This window comes from Protopterus annectens, chromosome 3.part0 (assembly GCF_019279795.1).
Source record: "Protopterus annectens isolate FY-2018-M chromosome 3.part0, PAN1.0, whole genome shotgun sequence".
NCBI lineage: Eukaryota > Metazoa > Chordata > Ceratodontiformes > Protopteridae > Protopterus > Protopterus annectens.
Window position 1 is genome coordinate 1,495,586,970 of NC_056731.1, and position 16,325 is coordinate 1,495,603,294.

Sequence of the window (16,325 nt, forward strand, 5' to 3'; positions counted from 1 at the left end):
TTTTTCACCAGTGGTGAAAGTATTAGTGTGAGTTAAATTTTTCTGGCCTCTTATTCCTTTTATAAGGTTCATCTTGTAGACTTTCAGTATGCCTTCCCGTAGATGATCCTCTTTGTGGCAGAACAATTTCTGAAAGCAGTTGCACTTTAGATGACCTAAACAAATAGCTGTGGGATTTTCAGTTTTATTAGTTGCACCCTTGCTAATTGTGTTGTTATCCAAATCCTATTCCACCTTGTCTGCTGGTTGGGTTCTTTCAACCTTCATTCCAGGAGTAGTCATAATTTTTAGAAGTCCACAACTACTAATGAGTCTACTCTGTGGAGGCACTTCAGTGGGCAGATGGCTTCAGGGTAAATGGTGTTTTTAAAGGTCTCATTTACACATTAACCTTCTGGAAATGTCTTCCTTATTGTGTAGGCCTTGATGTCTTTGGTCATGCATCACAGACTACTCAAAAACAAAACTGTGGGACCTCGTAATCCTCAGTATCACTGACAGACTTTGACATCCTTTTTTTCTGAGTCTTATAAATACTTGGGTGTGTTACTTTTTCTCAATTAAAATTTCCACCCCATGTTGACTTTGCCGTTTTCAGATTACTTAGCCAAAGCTGGTTAATCTTCAGAAATACAAAGCTGCTTGTCCTGCAATTTGAATATCCATTTCCTCTTGTCTCTGAGGGTAGCTTGCATAATAGTGGCATTACTAGAACACAGTTGTTATATCTGTGCAACTATAACACATATATATTCATAGCCTTTTCATTCCAACAGTATATTTCGTTGTAAATTTCTGTTCTCCATTATTTAGCAGTTGACAGCAACATCCACCAACAGTAATTATAATAAAAATAATAATTATTAGAATGCTTTTTATTGAAGTTGGCTTTGTGGTTCTGTCTTGTTCCTCAACCACTCTATCACCTACGTCTGGTGGGAACGAACCATTATGCAATATATTGTACTTCAGCACCATGGGCAGCTCATTGCTGAATAGTTTGAGTAAAATACAACAGTAATTCTGTATAGATAAGGAATCACTGGTGTATATTTAAAAAAGTAAAATTTTTATTTTAATAAAGAATGCTTTTTTATTGAGTCGCTGTAAAAAGTAAAAAAATATGGAAGGATTGTGGCAACTTTGCAAAAGAAACAGGCTGATTTCAGAAAAGCATTCAAGGTTGGTTTTGGTGATTTCCTAGTACTTTTTTGCTACCTCAGTAACAGAATCCACAAAACCAACCGGAAATGCTTTTCTAAAATCGGCTCGTCTTTCTTTAGCAGAGTTGTTACTCTTCCTTATTGTTTTACTTTTTAGAACAACTCAATGAAATAATTGTTTCTATTAAACAAAAATTTTATATTTTTATTAAATGACCCAGGAACAGCTACTTTATTTTGACAGAGACATTAATTTTCCAGCACTGAGAGGATCTTCAAAGAGTAGACCCTGCAAGTATTCTGTCAGGTAGCAGACATTTTCCTTTTCCAACTCCAAGAAAATCCTTTCTAAACATTGTATTGAAATTCAGTAATTGCAGATGTTTCAACCCACCATCTTTACAGTAACTGTTACTCCGATGTTCGTGTTTCACTGTTGCAGTCATTACACTTTGGTTATCCTGCAGGCAGGCTACCCGCAGTCTGCCTGAATTCCAAAGTCCTGGTCCGGTGTCTGTTGCTGTCGCCTCTTCCCTGACGTCAGTGCACCAGGGGTATACAAGATGCAGCCGACGCCATTTTCTTCAGTCTTTCTTGCTGCACGGTGCCCGAAGCAAAAGCAGTTGGCAAGTGCCGGTCGGTCGACTCCTGAGATTTTCAAAATTGAATTTTCAGATCCGAAGTCTTCAATAAAGCCAAGTACCCCATTGGGGAAACTTTTTTTTCTTGCTCCAGACCGATGTCAGTAAAAGTTAACAATTGTATTTCTTGTGGGAAGCAAATACCTCATAAGGATTTTCACTCTTACTGTATTCCTTGCCTAGGCCCTGACCACGATGCTGCTAGTTGTCGGTTTTGTGCTAGATTCAACCAACGCACTATTAAGCGTCAGTTTGATTTTGCTTTACATTACTTTGGCCGAAGGTTTAACTATATAATGCCGTCGGAACAACCGACGACCGGAGTTCATAAAAAGCGCAAGGACAAAGAAAAGGACAGGCATCAGAGGTCCAAACCGAAGCCTCTTCTAGGCCAGTCGCTGGTTCTCAGTGAGGCGCTTTCGCAGCCCCTGACGCCCGCTACCTCAGAGCCACAGGCCATCTCCATCTACCATGTGGAGACAACTAGGCCTCTGGAAACTCAAGGTATTGGGCCTACGGAAACTATTCCCTCAGATGGGTCCGGAGCTGCTGAGCAGACATCGGATTCTGAGGGTGTTTTCAGACCTACACAGCTTACTATCAAGACCACTTCAGCAGCCAAGGCAAAGTCTAAAACGCCATTAAAGACAAAGAAACAAGTACAGCATTCTCCTGGACAGTCATCCATGCCAAAGAAACAGATGCTTAAAATGGCAGAGGACCCAATTACTTTGCTCAGGGGTTCCCATCCCCCTCCTGATAAAAGGCCTAGGCAAGACACTGACTATGACTCCTCTGACCAGGTTTCTATTTCCTCTGATTCCTCTTCAGAACTGGGATATTCTCTTCCTCCCTATGAGGACTCTGACGCTGAAGGAATCAATCCCTTCAGCCTCTCCTCCTGAAGATTACTCTTTTGGGGAAACCTTGCACACCATGAGGGAGCATTTCCATTGGGAGAGCCAGGATTCTTCAGAATCCAAGAAAAGGCTCAGAGACTTTCTTTTACTGCCTCAGCACAGGCCCCTTGCTATCCCCCCTGTACTAGATATTGTTGATTGTTTGTTTTTTCTGAATCCAGTTTGTCTCCTGATTCTTTACCCCCTGCACCAGTCAAGCAAGATAGGTACTACAGGGTCCCAGATTCTTCTAAATTTCTTTACAGAAACCTTGCTGCTGACCCAGAAACAATTTCTCAGGGTCCCAAAGGGGTCAGAGTCTACTGCAAAAAACCCTCTTCCCCCTGATTAAGGATTCTAGAGCACTGTACAGATGGGGGAAGAAAGTTTACACCTCTGCTACTTCAGCTGTAAGGGCTTTAAACTGCCAGTTTCACATGCTCAAATATCAACAATACCTAATGTCTTTGCTAAAACAGCAAATGCTTACAAGCTCGGAATGTCCTGAAAATAAGGAAATGCAGGATTTATTGCATGCAGCTGAACAAGTGGGAAAGAAATACTTTGCAATGTGGTTTTGATTCATTAGAGGCTTCTTGCAGAGCCGCAGTTACAGGTTCTGTCATTCGAAGGCATGCTTGGTTAAAAGAACAAAGTTTACCTGATCATGTTAAAGCAAAATTATTGGATGCTCCATTACAGCATGATACTTTGTTTGGTGTTGAGGCAGAAAAGGTGTTAAATAAAATGGAGGATAAAGCAAAATCAATGCAGACAGTAAAGGATTTCTTACAGGTTCAGCCACCCAGATTTAGCAGGAACTGGCCTTCAAAAAATTGGTCCTTTCCAGTGTCAGACAGGCCACAAACAGGCCGATACAAATGCCCAAGATCTCTGCCCCAAGGCTCATACAGACCTAAACAGTGGGGTGCATCAGCACCCAGAGGCGGAGAAGACAAATCAAACCTTATAGGAAACAGTCCCAATGACTTTCCTCTACCTATGCCAAGCACTTGCCTTTTGGCAGCACCCTTAAGGGGAAAACTAGCACTTTTCTCATAAAGTTGGCACACGATCACCCAGGACAAATGGGTACTGAATATTTCTCAGGGTTACAGGTTCCACTTTCACACCCTACCAAGACCAAAAGGTATGCTGTACCTGCCACACAATCAATGGGCAAAGGCACAAAAACAAATTTCTGCTCTCATGGACATGAGGACTATTCAAAAAGTACCACAGGAAGAGCAGGGGCAAGGATTTTACTCAAGACTTTTCTTGGTACCCAGAAAGGACAACGCTTGGAGACCAGTACTGGACCTGTCTACTCTAAATACTTTCCTGGGTGTTCTGAAATTCAAAATGTTGACACTGCAGCAACTTCTACCCATACTGGGCAAGAAGGCTTGGCTAGTTACTTTGGACCTCCAGAGGCATACCTGCATGTCCCATGACAAACTTGCAGAAGATACCTCAGATTTATAGCTGGTTCAATGCATTGCCAATTCTCTGCACTGCCCTTTGGCTTATCAACTGCGCCCAGGCTCTTCACAAAATGCCTGGCACCAGTAATTGCTTATTGCAGACGAAAAGAAATTCAAATATATCCCTACTTGGACGACTGCCTTATTCAAGCAGAGAGCAAGGACATTCTTCTAAAGCATCTGGCGTTTGTAAAAAGATTACTGATTTGCCTAGGGTACTCAGTAAACGAAAAAAATCAAAACTAGTGCCCTCTCGAGATAATAATCCTGGGTGCAAGGTTAAATACAACTGCCCAGATGGCTCATCTCACACCAGACAAGCCAAGGCAACTGACTCATTACTTTAAAATGATGGCAACAAAGACCCAGTTAACTGCAAGAAAAATTCTGCAGGCTTTGGGCTTCATGGCATCCTGCTAATTCCATATGCAAGACTGCATATGAGGAAGCTACAATTGTATCTAAAAAGTGTTTGGACTCAACATTGCCACAGCCGGGAAACAATAATAACTCTTTTATTCCCTGCCTGCAACAGGAGTTTCGATGGTGGGCACTGGCCTGTCACCACAACAAGGGGACAACCTTTCACTTTACCCGCAGCCAGGCAGACACTGACAACAGATGCATCGGATTATGCCTGGGGGGCACACATGGCAGGGAAAATGTATTCAGGGCACGTGGCCCGCGGACCAAATGCATCTTCATATCTATCAAAAAGAGATGCTAGCTGTACAGAATGCCCTGACAGCCTTCAAGGATCTACTACATCCAGGACAGCTATTGCTAAAGACGGACAATACTACAGTTATGTGGTACATGGCGGCACACATTCCTAGCCCCTCTGCAGGCAAGCCATGACCTTGTGGAACACAGCACTGACCTATCAAGTACGTCTGCAGGCACAATTCCTGCCAGGAAAGAAAAATACTCTGGCAGACTAACTAAGCAGAAACCTCATGGACCCTCACGAGTGGAAACTAGATCCACAGGTCTTCAGCATGATAACAAGGAAATGGGGATGCCCAGACGTAGATCTTTTTGCCTCCCCTCAACTGCCAACTACAGAGATTCTGCACAAGGACTTATCACTCACAAGCATGGAAAATGGATGCTCTGTCATTCAGCTGGAAAACCCTAACAGTTTATGCCTTTCCACTACTACCTCTCCTTCCCAAAGTACTCCTAAAAGTCAGACAAGAGAAGCCAAAAATTATTCTGATTGCCCCAGACTGGCCACCCCAGCACTGGTACCCAATCCTAAAGAGCTTGGCTCAAGGCCCAGCCTGGACTTTACCTCAAATTCCTCATCTTCTGACTCAACAAAACAATCAGATCCTGCACAGCCAACTCAGAACCTTAAATCTGGCTGCGTGGCAAATAATATAGCCACTCGGAACACACCTCTCTCTAAAGCTGTTATGGATGTCATTTTGGAAGCCAGGAGGCCCAGTACCAGGAAGTCTTATGCAGAAAAATGGAAGAGATTCTGTGCTTGGAACAAAGCGCAATGACTTGAACCACTTGTTCCAAATATTCCTCAGATTTTACAATACCTAACTGAGATGCTGGACAAAGGCCTATCCTTCTCATCAATTAAGATCCATGCTTCTGCCATTTCAGCTCATTACAATACGGAACCTCCTATTTTCTCGCATCCACTGTTAAGACAGTACCTCAGAGGGGCAAAAAACATAAGACCCCCAAGGAGAGCACTGATGCCTACATGGGACCTCAACTTTCTTGGAAAAGCTCACACTGCCTCCTTTTGAGCCAGCCAATACAGCTAATATAAAATTCTTATGGAAAACTTCTCTGCTCCTAGCAATAACTTCAGCAAGAAGAGTCTGCATTACAGGCATTAATGGCAGTGGAACCTTTTTATTTTTCATCCGGACAGGGTTTCTCTAAGGACAAACCCAACATTTATGCCAAAGGTCGTATCCAGTGTGGCTCTTAACCAAACCATTCATTTGCCAACATTTTATCCAAATCCCCAGAATAAAGGGGAGAGACTTCTGCACTCTTTGGACATGCACAGGCAGCTACGCTTCTACTTGGACAAAAGCTTTCAGAAAAACTGAGCAACTGTTTGTAGCATATGCTGCAGGATCACAAGGAAAGGCTATCTCAAAGCAGACTATTTCAAAATGAATAGGACCCTGCATTCGTTTCTGCTATGTACAGCATGGCAAGTCAGTGCCTAAGAATATTAGGCCACATTCTACCAGGGCAACCGCCACTTCAGCAGCCTTTGTCGGAGGGAGTACCAACCAAGGAAATTTTGGAGGCTGCAACTTGGAGTTCAGTGCGCACTTTTTTTTTTTTTTTTTTACCAAGCATTATCACTTGCCTCATTATTCTAAATCCAGAGCAGGCTTTACCACTGCAGTTCTGCAGGGCCTCATAGCCACTCCTAATCCTATTTAGACCCAGCCGCCCTACTTCAGCTTTGGGATTCAACCCAAGTGTAATGATTGCAACAGTGAAACACTATGAACATAGTGTACCTATCATAAATGTAGATGTTAAGAGTGTATTCACTGTTGCAGTCCAGATTACCCACCTTCCATCCCCCTTTCTTTGCTGGGACTTATCTATACCTCTCTCTCCTATACAACCTATGTGGTGTAATTTGCTTGTAGATGAAGGTATTTTTTTATTTTGCTGTGTGTTTTTTATAAGCATTATGTATTGCCTACCCTCTTGGGGGCACCTGACATCTGGGGCAAGAAAAACTGAAGAAAATGGCGTCTGCTGCATCTTGTATACCCCTGGTGCACTGACGTCAGGGAAGAGGCGACAGCAACAGACGCCGGGCAAGGACTTTGGAATTCAGGCCGACTGCGGGTAGCCTGCCAGCAGGATAACCCAGGTGTAATGACTGCAACAGTGAATACACTCTAACATCTACATTTATGGTAGGTACACAACTGTACTTTCTCTTCAGCTTGCATCTTTGTCACGTTATTCTTCCCTTTTGAGTAACTTATGCTGCCTTTTCTTTCAAACTTCAGTCATTTAGATTATATTAAAAAAATTCAATTGTGAAGGTCAGATGTTTTTCTAATTTCCTTTGGCCCGAGTTATGGTTGAAAAGGATAGTTTTCCAAGTATGTTCATCCAGTTAATTGAGTGACAAATGCTTATGGTTACTTGTTAATGTGTAAAATGATGATACTTGAATTATTGTAATTAGTGTATTTATTTTCTCATATTATTGATTATGTACTTAGAGCTAGCAAAACTTCAAGGTTGCTGATAAGATTCCACTGACTATTCCTAAGCTGCTTTGGAAACTTTAATTCAACCTTCTGTCATTCTAGGTTTGTTAAAGCAAAGTGGCACTTGCCTGGCTCTGGTGTAGTGAGAGAAACCTGTCCCTACAGCCTGAATTATTTAGTAGCTTGGGTACTAGGAGGAGAGCTAGAAGGGGTATGGTAAGTGTTAACTTGCCTTTGAGGAGGGTGCAGTGATTCTTGGTCGTCAAGTTTTCTGATGCTGGAAGAAGTTTGAGCAAAGGCTGTTGACAAGGATGTCGTCCTAAGCAGATTATGGTAGTTTTCAAAGGGTGCATGTGCAGGAGCATGCAAATGTCAGATGTAGAGCATTGGAGGTCCCATGGTGATGTGGAATCTGTTGGTCAACCACCAAGGATGGGTTAGGGGAAAAACCTCTGCAGCTTATGTCCAGGGATGATGTGGATCTCCTGAGATTGCCTGTCTTCTGGGCTTGGTAACATTCTTTGTCTTGGTCCAGGCTGGGATACTTTCCTAGTTTAAGTTAAGAGTTCTGTAGTTGTTGTCATGCTTAGATAAGATGGATCTCTCTCTCCTCTTGTTTAAGCCAGGTTGGAGTGAGTGTGTTCATTTTGGGACATGAAAGTGGCTGGCTGGGCCATGACACAGATACCACCAATGGATTTCCTGGGTGACTGGTCTGCTGGATGGCTTTCATCTTCGTACTTGGGTATACCCAGTACAGGGGAATGTTAAGTGCTGAAGTCCTGTAGGGAAAGGCTTGATGGTTGGCTTGATCGTTGGCATGCATTAGGGGAAGAAAGCACGAGGGGATAAAATGGGACTTGCAGGGCGTGGTGCACTGTACAGAGAATCATCTGAGTGACTTGTCTCTCTCTTCAAGTTTGGATTAGAGTAAATTTATGACATATATTTAACTGGTTAGTGATTCAAGGAAGTTAGAACTGTAGATAAAGATTGAGACAGCCAGACTGCTCCCTGGTATGTTAACTATTCAGATGGTGTTTCCAGTTAAAGTATTTACTTTGTTGTATGTACTCGTCACAGAAAACAGGACTAAAATGAACATCATCTCAAACTGTAAAGACTAAGTTTGTGTTGGGTGTTCTGACTAAAACACATTTTGCAAGATTGTTTATGAATGAAAAGTTTGCTTTCAAGTGCCACCACCCTGCAGTAAACTTAGATAAGTGATTAATAGCTTGTCGAGAAGTAAGGGCTGAGAAAGACTTATCCAGATGTTTGAAAGTATGTGGCAATTCCTGTGAAGTATAACAAAAAAAAAAAAATCCAGTTACAGAGAGTTGGGATTTTGGGAGAGTGTAACGTCTGTGCTCTGCAGCAGGATTACTTTGTCAACTTTGTATCTGTATTGTGGCATTTAAATACTGAAACAGCAGATGTGTATATGTGCTAGTGTCTAGTATCCTTGAGTTTTAATTTGTTGTTTTGGCTTCATGATGATGTATTTTCAGACTGTGTCTTCTGTTTTGACAACTTGATCAAGCAGAGTAGTTTCAGATACACGAGTGCATATTAAGAAATGTAGACATTAATTTTCACTTGTTGCTGTCGTAGGTTGGTGCTCTGGACATGTTGAAAGAACTTAAAAATATCCCCATGACTCTGGAGTTACTACAGGTATGTGTATATATCTTCTACAAAGTTTTTTTCTACAGTTGTTATATCATGCAAATTCATTTTTGACTAAGTATTTATGGATTGTTTTTATTTATATTGCTTTTTAAATACATTTGTTGCATAGTAAGAGAAGTTTTGCTGCTGATTTTACTAACTGAGAATAGACTTTGGTAAACTAGTAAAAGAAATGGCAGTGATGGTTCTGGCAGTGGTGCATACTCCACATTAATACAGCTCTACACACGTGTATGCACTTAGCTGCTCAGGTTGGAACTAATACATTTCAAATGTTATGATAGTGTTTTTGCAATGTATCTATTTTTTGTAATAAACACAGGAATAACAAATTTTTACTCGCAGTTCTAAGAATCCAAACCTGTATTGGAGAGTTGAGGGGCAAGAAATGTGTTGAATAGAAAAGATGCAGATGAGTGCAGCAGATGAAACTGGGTGTATGGGGGGATTAATTGAGACAATGGAACCATTTAGCAAGCTTTTAGATACGATTAATATGTTTCACTTCAGAAAATGACGAGAGGATTGCATAAAATGTCTGCAGTGTGTAAATGTGCCATAGTGGGGAAGAACTAGTTCGGTTAACTGACAGGAGACATGGCTGAGAGAATCAGTAAAACCGAAATCTGTAGAGGCCTAGTATGGTATAAATATTGTTTAGTACTTTTTATAAAATATTGGATTGTAATTAGATCTCACACACAACTGGTTTTGATCAGAGATGTACGTGTCTAGAAATTAATCTTAAGATTTGAGAGCAAAGTGAAGCTCGAGAGGAGTCATTTTCATTCTCTTCAGGACTGTCCCATTGGTTCCTCTCCCTGCACCCAGTTGGTCCATTCATTCCACGTGATACATCTCGGAGACCTACGTCCCATTCATTTCTGCACTAGTAGCCTAATTAGCCATTTTGTTCTACACTGGCCATTAAACTGCAGCTTTTCTTTTTGAGAACCATCCACACTACTGTTTTGCTTTCCAAAACCAAGAAAAGACGCACCTAAGAGAGACTGCTGAATAGCGTAAGGAAGAATTAACATCAGACATTTGTGGGAAGTGCTTGCATTGTCATGATGTTTTAAACCCTATATTACTGATCTTTCAGTGTTTTTTTAATGAGTGACTTTTTTTTTCAGAATTTTTTTGTATGATATTCCGTTTTCACCATTTTCTTTTGAGTGAAATGTACTCAACAGTGAACTTAAATCATCCATATTTAAGTAACAGTAGTGCTATTGGTGGTAGCTATCTGTTTTGTAAGTGGCTTTTGTAGTATCCTGCCATGTGACGCAGGTAGATGTACAGAAATCTGTTGACTGAGCGCTTGGAAAGTGTAATGTGTTTTGTCTTTAATTTCAGTGGATATATTTGAATTTGACCTGTGTAGTACGATAGTTTCAGTGCAGACTGTCTGAATAGGACAGAAGATGTGAAAATACAGTTTTTGAGTAAGAGTTGGGATCCTAAATCATTTTCAGCCATAACGAAAGGTAAACTTTAACAATTGAGAATTTTTGCCACTATGTAATAGGGGATATGTCCTGTTAAACTGTGTAGCTGCACAAAGGAATTAAGAGACGAACGTTACTTTGTCTATGTGTCAGCCGACTTCTTTTCTAGTTTGTAAATATTTGTCTTTCAGCTGATCTGCTGTGTATGAGCCATTAGTCCTGTATACTGGCTTCAGTTACCAACACTACCCCAGCTTGCCCATGTAGCGTAGAGTAGTTCAGCAGTCATTTCTGTGGCAGCAACTAGATCATTTTTCTTTTCCCATGCCGGTAAATGTTTTCTTGTTAAAATTTGTGGATAAAGTATATTTATTGTTAGTGGTGGTGTCATCCTTGGAAGGAGATGGAGACAGGAGCTCCTTAAATATTTTACTGCTGCATGGGGACTGAGTTTGTAGTCTGTGATTAAAGGAGAATGACGCTGGAAACGTACTGCTATTTTATTATGGATATCAGCATTTCCTTAAAGAAATGTGTTCCCCCAAGCTGTCAGTTTGTGACTCCATCCCTTGATATGTTTCTCCAGATGTTTGTGAGCAAGTAAAATAATTTATTTTGTTTACACTTTTTCATCACTGTGTGTAACATACATATATTTTAAATTGCAGTCTACTCGAATTGGAATGTCCGTAAATGCCATACGGAAACAAAGTACTGATGAAGAGGTTACATCTCTAGCAAAGTCCCTAATTAAATCCTGGAAGAAACTACTAGGTAAAATTGAAGTGAATTACTGATAATGGAAGACTTATGAAACTGTTGAATACAAGTCTTTATACTGATCTTACTTTGAATGCAGTTGGATATATAAGAAATAAAAATATGTATTTCCTGAAGATATGTGGAGTGCTGAGACTTCTGGCACAATCTTCATGTGCCAGAATATGAAGACGTTGGCTTTGCATATCGTCACAATGATACTCCAGTTTTTAGAAAGCCTGGATTTTTTGATCTTTGAAAATTCTGCTTGTAGTATCTTTCCTTTGTAATACTGGTAGTTATTAGTTTGACAGAGGTTCACTTAGCCGAGAGAGGGATTAGTTGTCCATGTGCTGCTATAGCAGTAGTGGTTGTGACAAAATTTTATCTGTTGCATACACCAAATAGTTTACTAACATTTCACTGGCTAAAATACTATTTGTGGTGTGTGCCTGCATATGTGTTTGTTGCTGACTTACAGTAGTTGGGAAGAGGAGAGTCACAGTGATGCAGTACTGCAGTTGCCTTTTATGTATGGCTGTAGTATGTTCAAGGGTAACCAGTGAATGGAAGAATGACTGCACCTTTCCTGGTCCCTTGATCCTAGTTATGCCACTAAGGATAGTGTGTGTTTGGTAATGGTGGTGGTGATGCAAAAGGGGCCAAGTAACCAAGGAAAACGCTATGTTATCATCATTGTTTAGCCTTTTGCAGTGAATACATATTGTAGGCCCATTTCAGCTGCAGACCTTAGCAAGTGCTACCTCTGCCATTTTGTTAGCAGTGCATAAAGCACAGCTACATGTTGAGTGTTTTTATTTACCTTCTGTTAATGGGTAAGTGAAGTGGTCCATGGGCAGTTTTCAGTCACAACCTAGGTCAGTCAGGCAAAGACAATTTGCAAGTTAAAATTCAAATAAAAAACATACATGCTGAGCTGTTACTTTTTTGTTTTCAGTAAAATATTTATGGTAGATGAGCTTGCCTAGGTTAAATAAGGTTACAGGAGTGTCTGCAAAGCACAGCCATAACCACATTTTTGACTGTGATATGAGTTGTTAGATTGTTTCTTGGCATATGAAACACAAGTAGTGTGATTGCTGTTATGAGTTTTTATTTATATAAGGTGTACTGTTTCACATATTCTTATTCCGTTAATTTCCAGTTTGGTGTGTGCTCCCTTGTAAGAGTCCCCCAAGTAATGTTAGTATGGGGAAGCAATTCCCGTCACAAGCTGCACCCATATGGTGTTTATGTATGTTTTCCCAGGACCACTCTGTCTCCAATTATGGGAGTATTGTAGGTCAACCTAAAGATGGAAGGTAAAAATGAAATTCTACTTCATATTTAATGCATTTTTTTTATTACTTAACTGGAGGGGTATGCTGGTTCATGGACTTCTTTCCAGGCTGGTGCATTTCTAAGTAACATTTTGCACAGCATTGCCATAATAGTACGACAAAACATGCAGGTGTGCACACAGAGTTCATATGTCTGCGCAGCATTTTGGAATCTTAGACAGAACTTCAGCCAATGCAGGATGCACTGTGCCTAAAGGAAGAGCTGTATAATTACAGTGCATTCAGCAGAGGGGAAACTAGTAGTTTAAAGTAAAACTGAAGCAACCTATAAACATTTTTGTGTATAATAGCCTAGGATGTTTTTGAAGTGTTCCTTGGTGGTGGCTGTCTTAAGCATGAAAGAGGGTCCATATCTACCCTGACTTGGACAACTGCGTCTTGCAGGTTCAAACAGAGCAACAAATAGACTGAAAGTTACCACAGGTTGCTTTGGCTATCTGGAATTTTCACCAGACCTCCCGAATAACCTCTGTCCTGTCTGAGAAGACTCTTTGTTTTCTGAGCATAGATGAGTGCAGCCATAGCCGGCTTTAGGCACCAGCGAACCCTGCGGTCGCTGGGGGCCCCTTGTTCCTGAGGGGCCCCCAACCACTGCAAGTTATCTTATCTTGATATTTTGTAACATGTCTGTCAAAACAACAGGAACTAGCACATGAATCTTGCATTTTTATTAAACCAGGTGGGTAATGACTCTTATTTATATCTCCTTTAAAATTCAAAGATATCGCTGGTTATACTAATAGTGTTTTATCAACCAACAGCTTTCACAATTCCATTAAATATTTTACCACTGACATAGTGCCCCTGGCTTAGTTAAGCCCTGCTGTTGGATATTCTCTGCAATAAAATTTACAGCATATACAGCTTTAGGTGCCTGCAATACCCATGGCTACAAGCCCCCCCCCCCCCCAGTCATTCTTGACTGCATAGGGGCCCCACAAAAGCTGTGGCTGATTGGGGAAAAATGAGGAGGAAAAAATATATTAATTTCCTGATTAGGCTGTGATATGACTGTTAGAATAAAGCTGGTAATGAACACGGGCAAGGTAAGCACTAGAGAGATCATCAGCCCAGCGTGACTGATCTCGGTGCATACCTTGGTGTTTAAGAACAGCTGATGCTTCTGATCTTCAGGGATGGTTTTCTCATACAGGGAGTTTTATAAATACTGGCAGAAGAGCAGATACTATAACTCTCAACTTCTTTGTGAACAGTTAATACCAATAATACCAGAATAAAGGCTCAAAATGAGGGACATGTTTTAAATATTACTCTACTTCAATTAAAAAGTTAATGGAATAACACATTTTGCATCAACATGCATTTTTTTTGCTCAGTAAGTATAAAACTCTGATGTCTGGATTTATTGACTGTCCATAATCCTGAATGATTAACAAACAAATCAAACTTGTTCTGAAGGACAGAGCAAAATTATGAGCAAAATCAGGGAAGGTCTGTGAAATCAGAGACAGTGACAGGTTTGCATTACTCCTCATTGAGGTAAATAAAAGTGACTTACACCTGCTGTTTAACTGCTAAGCAGCAGTCACTGATCTGGTATGCCAGTAGCAGTGATACAAAACTAGTATTGCTACAGCCTATATATATGTAAAAAGTATTAGTGATTTTTATCCGTGTGCACACACCCAGTAATGCCAGGACACATACATTATTCTTCTGGGTATCAGTAAAAAATGTAGCTAACAAGTAATTATATTTCAAAAGTGAGGCATAAAATATGTCTTCTAACATTTAGACACTTAGATCTTCTAAGAATCTGGTGGCCCCCACTCCCCTGATTATATAAATGGATACAGGGGGGCTCACTTAATCATCCCTTGACTTTGTAGGGGCCCCACAAAAGCTGTTGCTGGTTGGGGAAAAATGAGGAGAAAAAAATGCATTAATTTTCTGATTACTCTTTTAACCTGAACAGTCTAGATATGGCCACCAGTCCTGCTTGGGTATGTGTGTACAGGAAGCTGCTGTAGGTTGTGTGTGTGTGGGGGGGGCGGGGGTTGTGTGGGTATTACTACTTTAATTTTCATCACAGTCACACCTTAGAGGTGTGGCCATGAGGTCATTATATCGTGTGTTTGGACTCAGGACAGTCTGGTCATTATTTTCTTTTACTTTTCTCACAGACCTCGGAGGTGTACAAAGAAGGTTACTGTGGCTTGTGTAGGGGCAGGGTAATGTCTAGGAACAACACAGTAGAATGCATTACTGCAGTCAGTGTTTCACTTTCCCTCACAATCACCCTTCAGGAATGCATACAGGTAGCTGCCTTTGACAGTTTGGGTTGAGGAGTGAGGAGGCATGCTATGTATATGCATGTCTGCAGTCACATGAAATACATGACTGTGGCAGTTTGAAAATATGATTCCACCCCAGCCTAACACCAGAGCGATGTTTAAGCAGTCTTTTTTTTTTTTGGGGGGGGGGGTGAGGGAGGCAGGCAATTCCCAGACAGGACTTGTGTATCCAGATAATAACTATCTTGTTAGTTTACTGTTGTCATCTTTGAATATTAAGTCTTGGGTACAACTTATGTCTTTTTTGAAGGGAAAAAAAGACTGAAATTCTTTTCTTACTCATGTTTTTTTTTTTTTTAGGTCACTACTGGATTAAAAGGCTGGGATAATGCTCTAAAATACAAACCAAAGCATCTATAACTTCCTCAATGGTTATTACTGTGATGTCTTGGTCAGGAAAAATGTGTTGAAAGGATTCATAGGTTCATAGGTGTGTACTAGGCTAATGGCCCTAGACCCTTTTATTTATATATATATATATATATATATATATATATATATATATATATATCTTTCTGGCATTGTGCCACCTGGATTCAAGGAAAACTAAAGCTGTACAGCAACGTGATTTCTTTCCTCAATCATAATTTTTAAGTCATCATAGGTTGAAAAGATTGTGTAAAAAGAAAAAATTCTTTAAAACACACTTCAGAGCATATAGGGAGTCATGGCTTTTTGAAAAAGCTGAAGAGTAAGGCAAAATGAGAGAAAAGGAAGAAAAAAGTAGTGTGCATAGTATGGGGTGCCCAGGATGGAGGAAAAACAGGAGAAGACTGGAGGGTGTGTGTGTGGGGGTGCTGAAACAGTAGGTCTATGATGCCATTTCATCTACATAAAGTTGCTGCAATGCATCATTGTTGCAACTATATGCCAGTAACTGTAAATATCCTTTTGCGAGATGGTATAACATAGTGTGGTACACAGGCCTGTTGTAATGTAAGAGTACTGTAGCTACAGGTCAGTCTGTGTGCACTACTCCTAAAACTTTGCAGTATGAACTAAAATGTTGCTTAGGAAGGGTGGCAGTGACAACGTGATACATAGACTTGAAGTACTCAGGGGCCCCCAACTTGACATCTGCTGGGGGCCCCCAAAATGGTAACACCGGCCCTGAGTGCAGCAGATGCTTCTAAGAACAAGGCTCAGTCTTTGCAAACCTTTCTATAGCAGTCCACCAAGGACTGCATAGCAGCCAGGGACTTTCTGAAGAATGTAGTATAGTCTGTGTACTACCATTCTTTCAGCTCCTCCTACTAGTTCAAGGGATGCAGACTGTGATAAGTGTCCTGCTCCTGTCTTGACCCACAAAAACAACAAATTTAACATTTGTTTTTTTTAA

The 16,325-nt window shown here is 40.7% G+C and overlaps 1 protein-coding gene across 1 annotated transcript in view; it reads left to right on the plus strand.

Annotated features, from left to right (window-relative positions):
- TCEA1 (transcription elongation factor A1) overlaps positions 1 to 16,325 on the plus strand; it is a gene marked incomplete in the record, with an annotated part of 560,757 nt that overhangs the window by 104,558 nt on the left and 439,874 nt on the right. Inside the window, 2 exon segments of the mRNA XM_044065512.1 lie at positions 9,023 to 9,085; positions 11,220 to 11,325. Coding sequence (XP_043921447.1) covers positions 9,023 to 9,085; positions 11,220 to 11,325 — 169 coding nt within the window.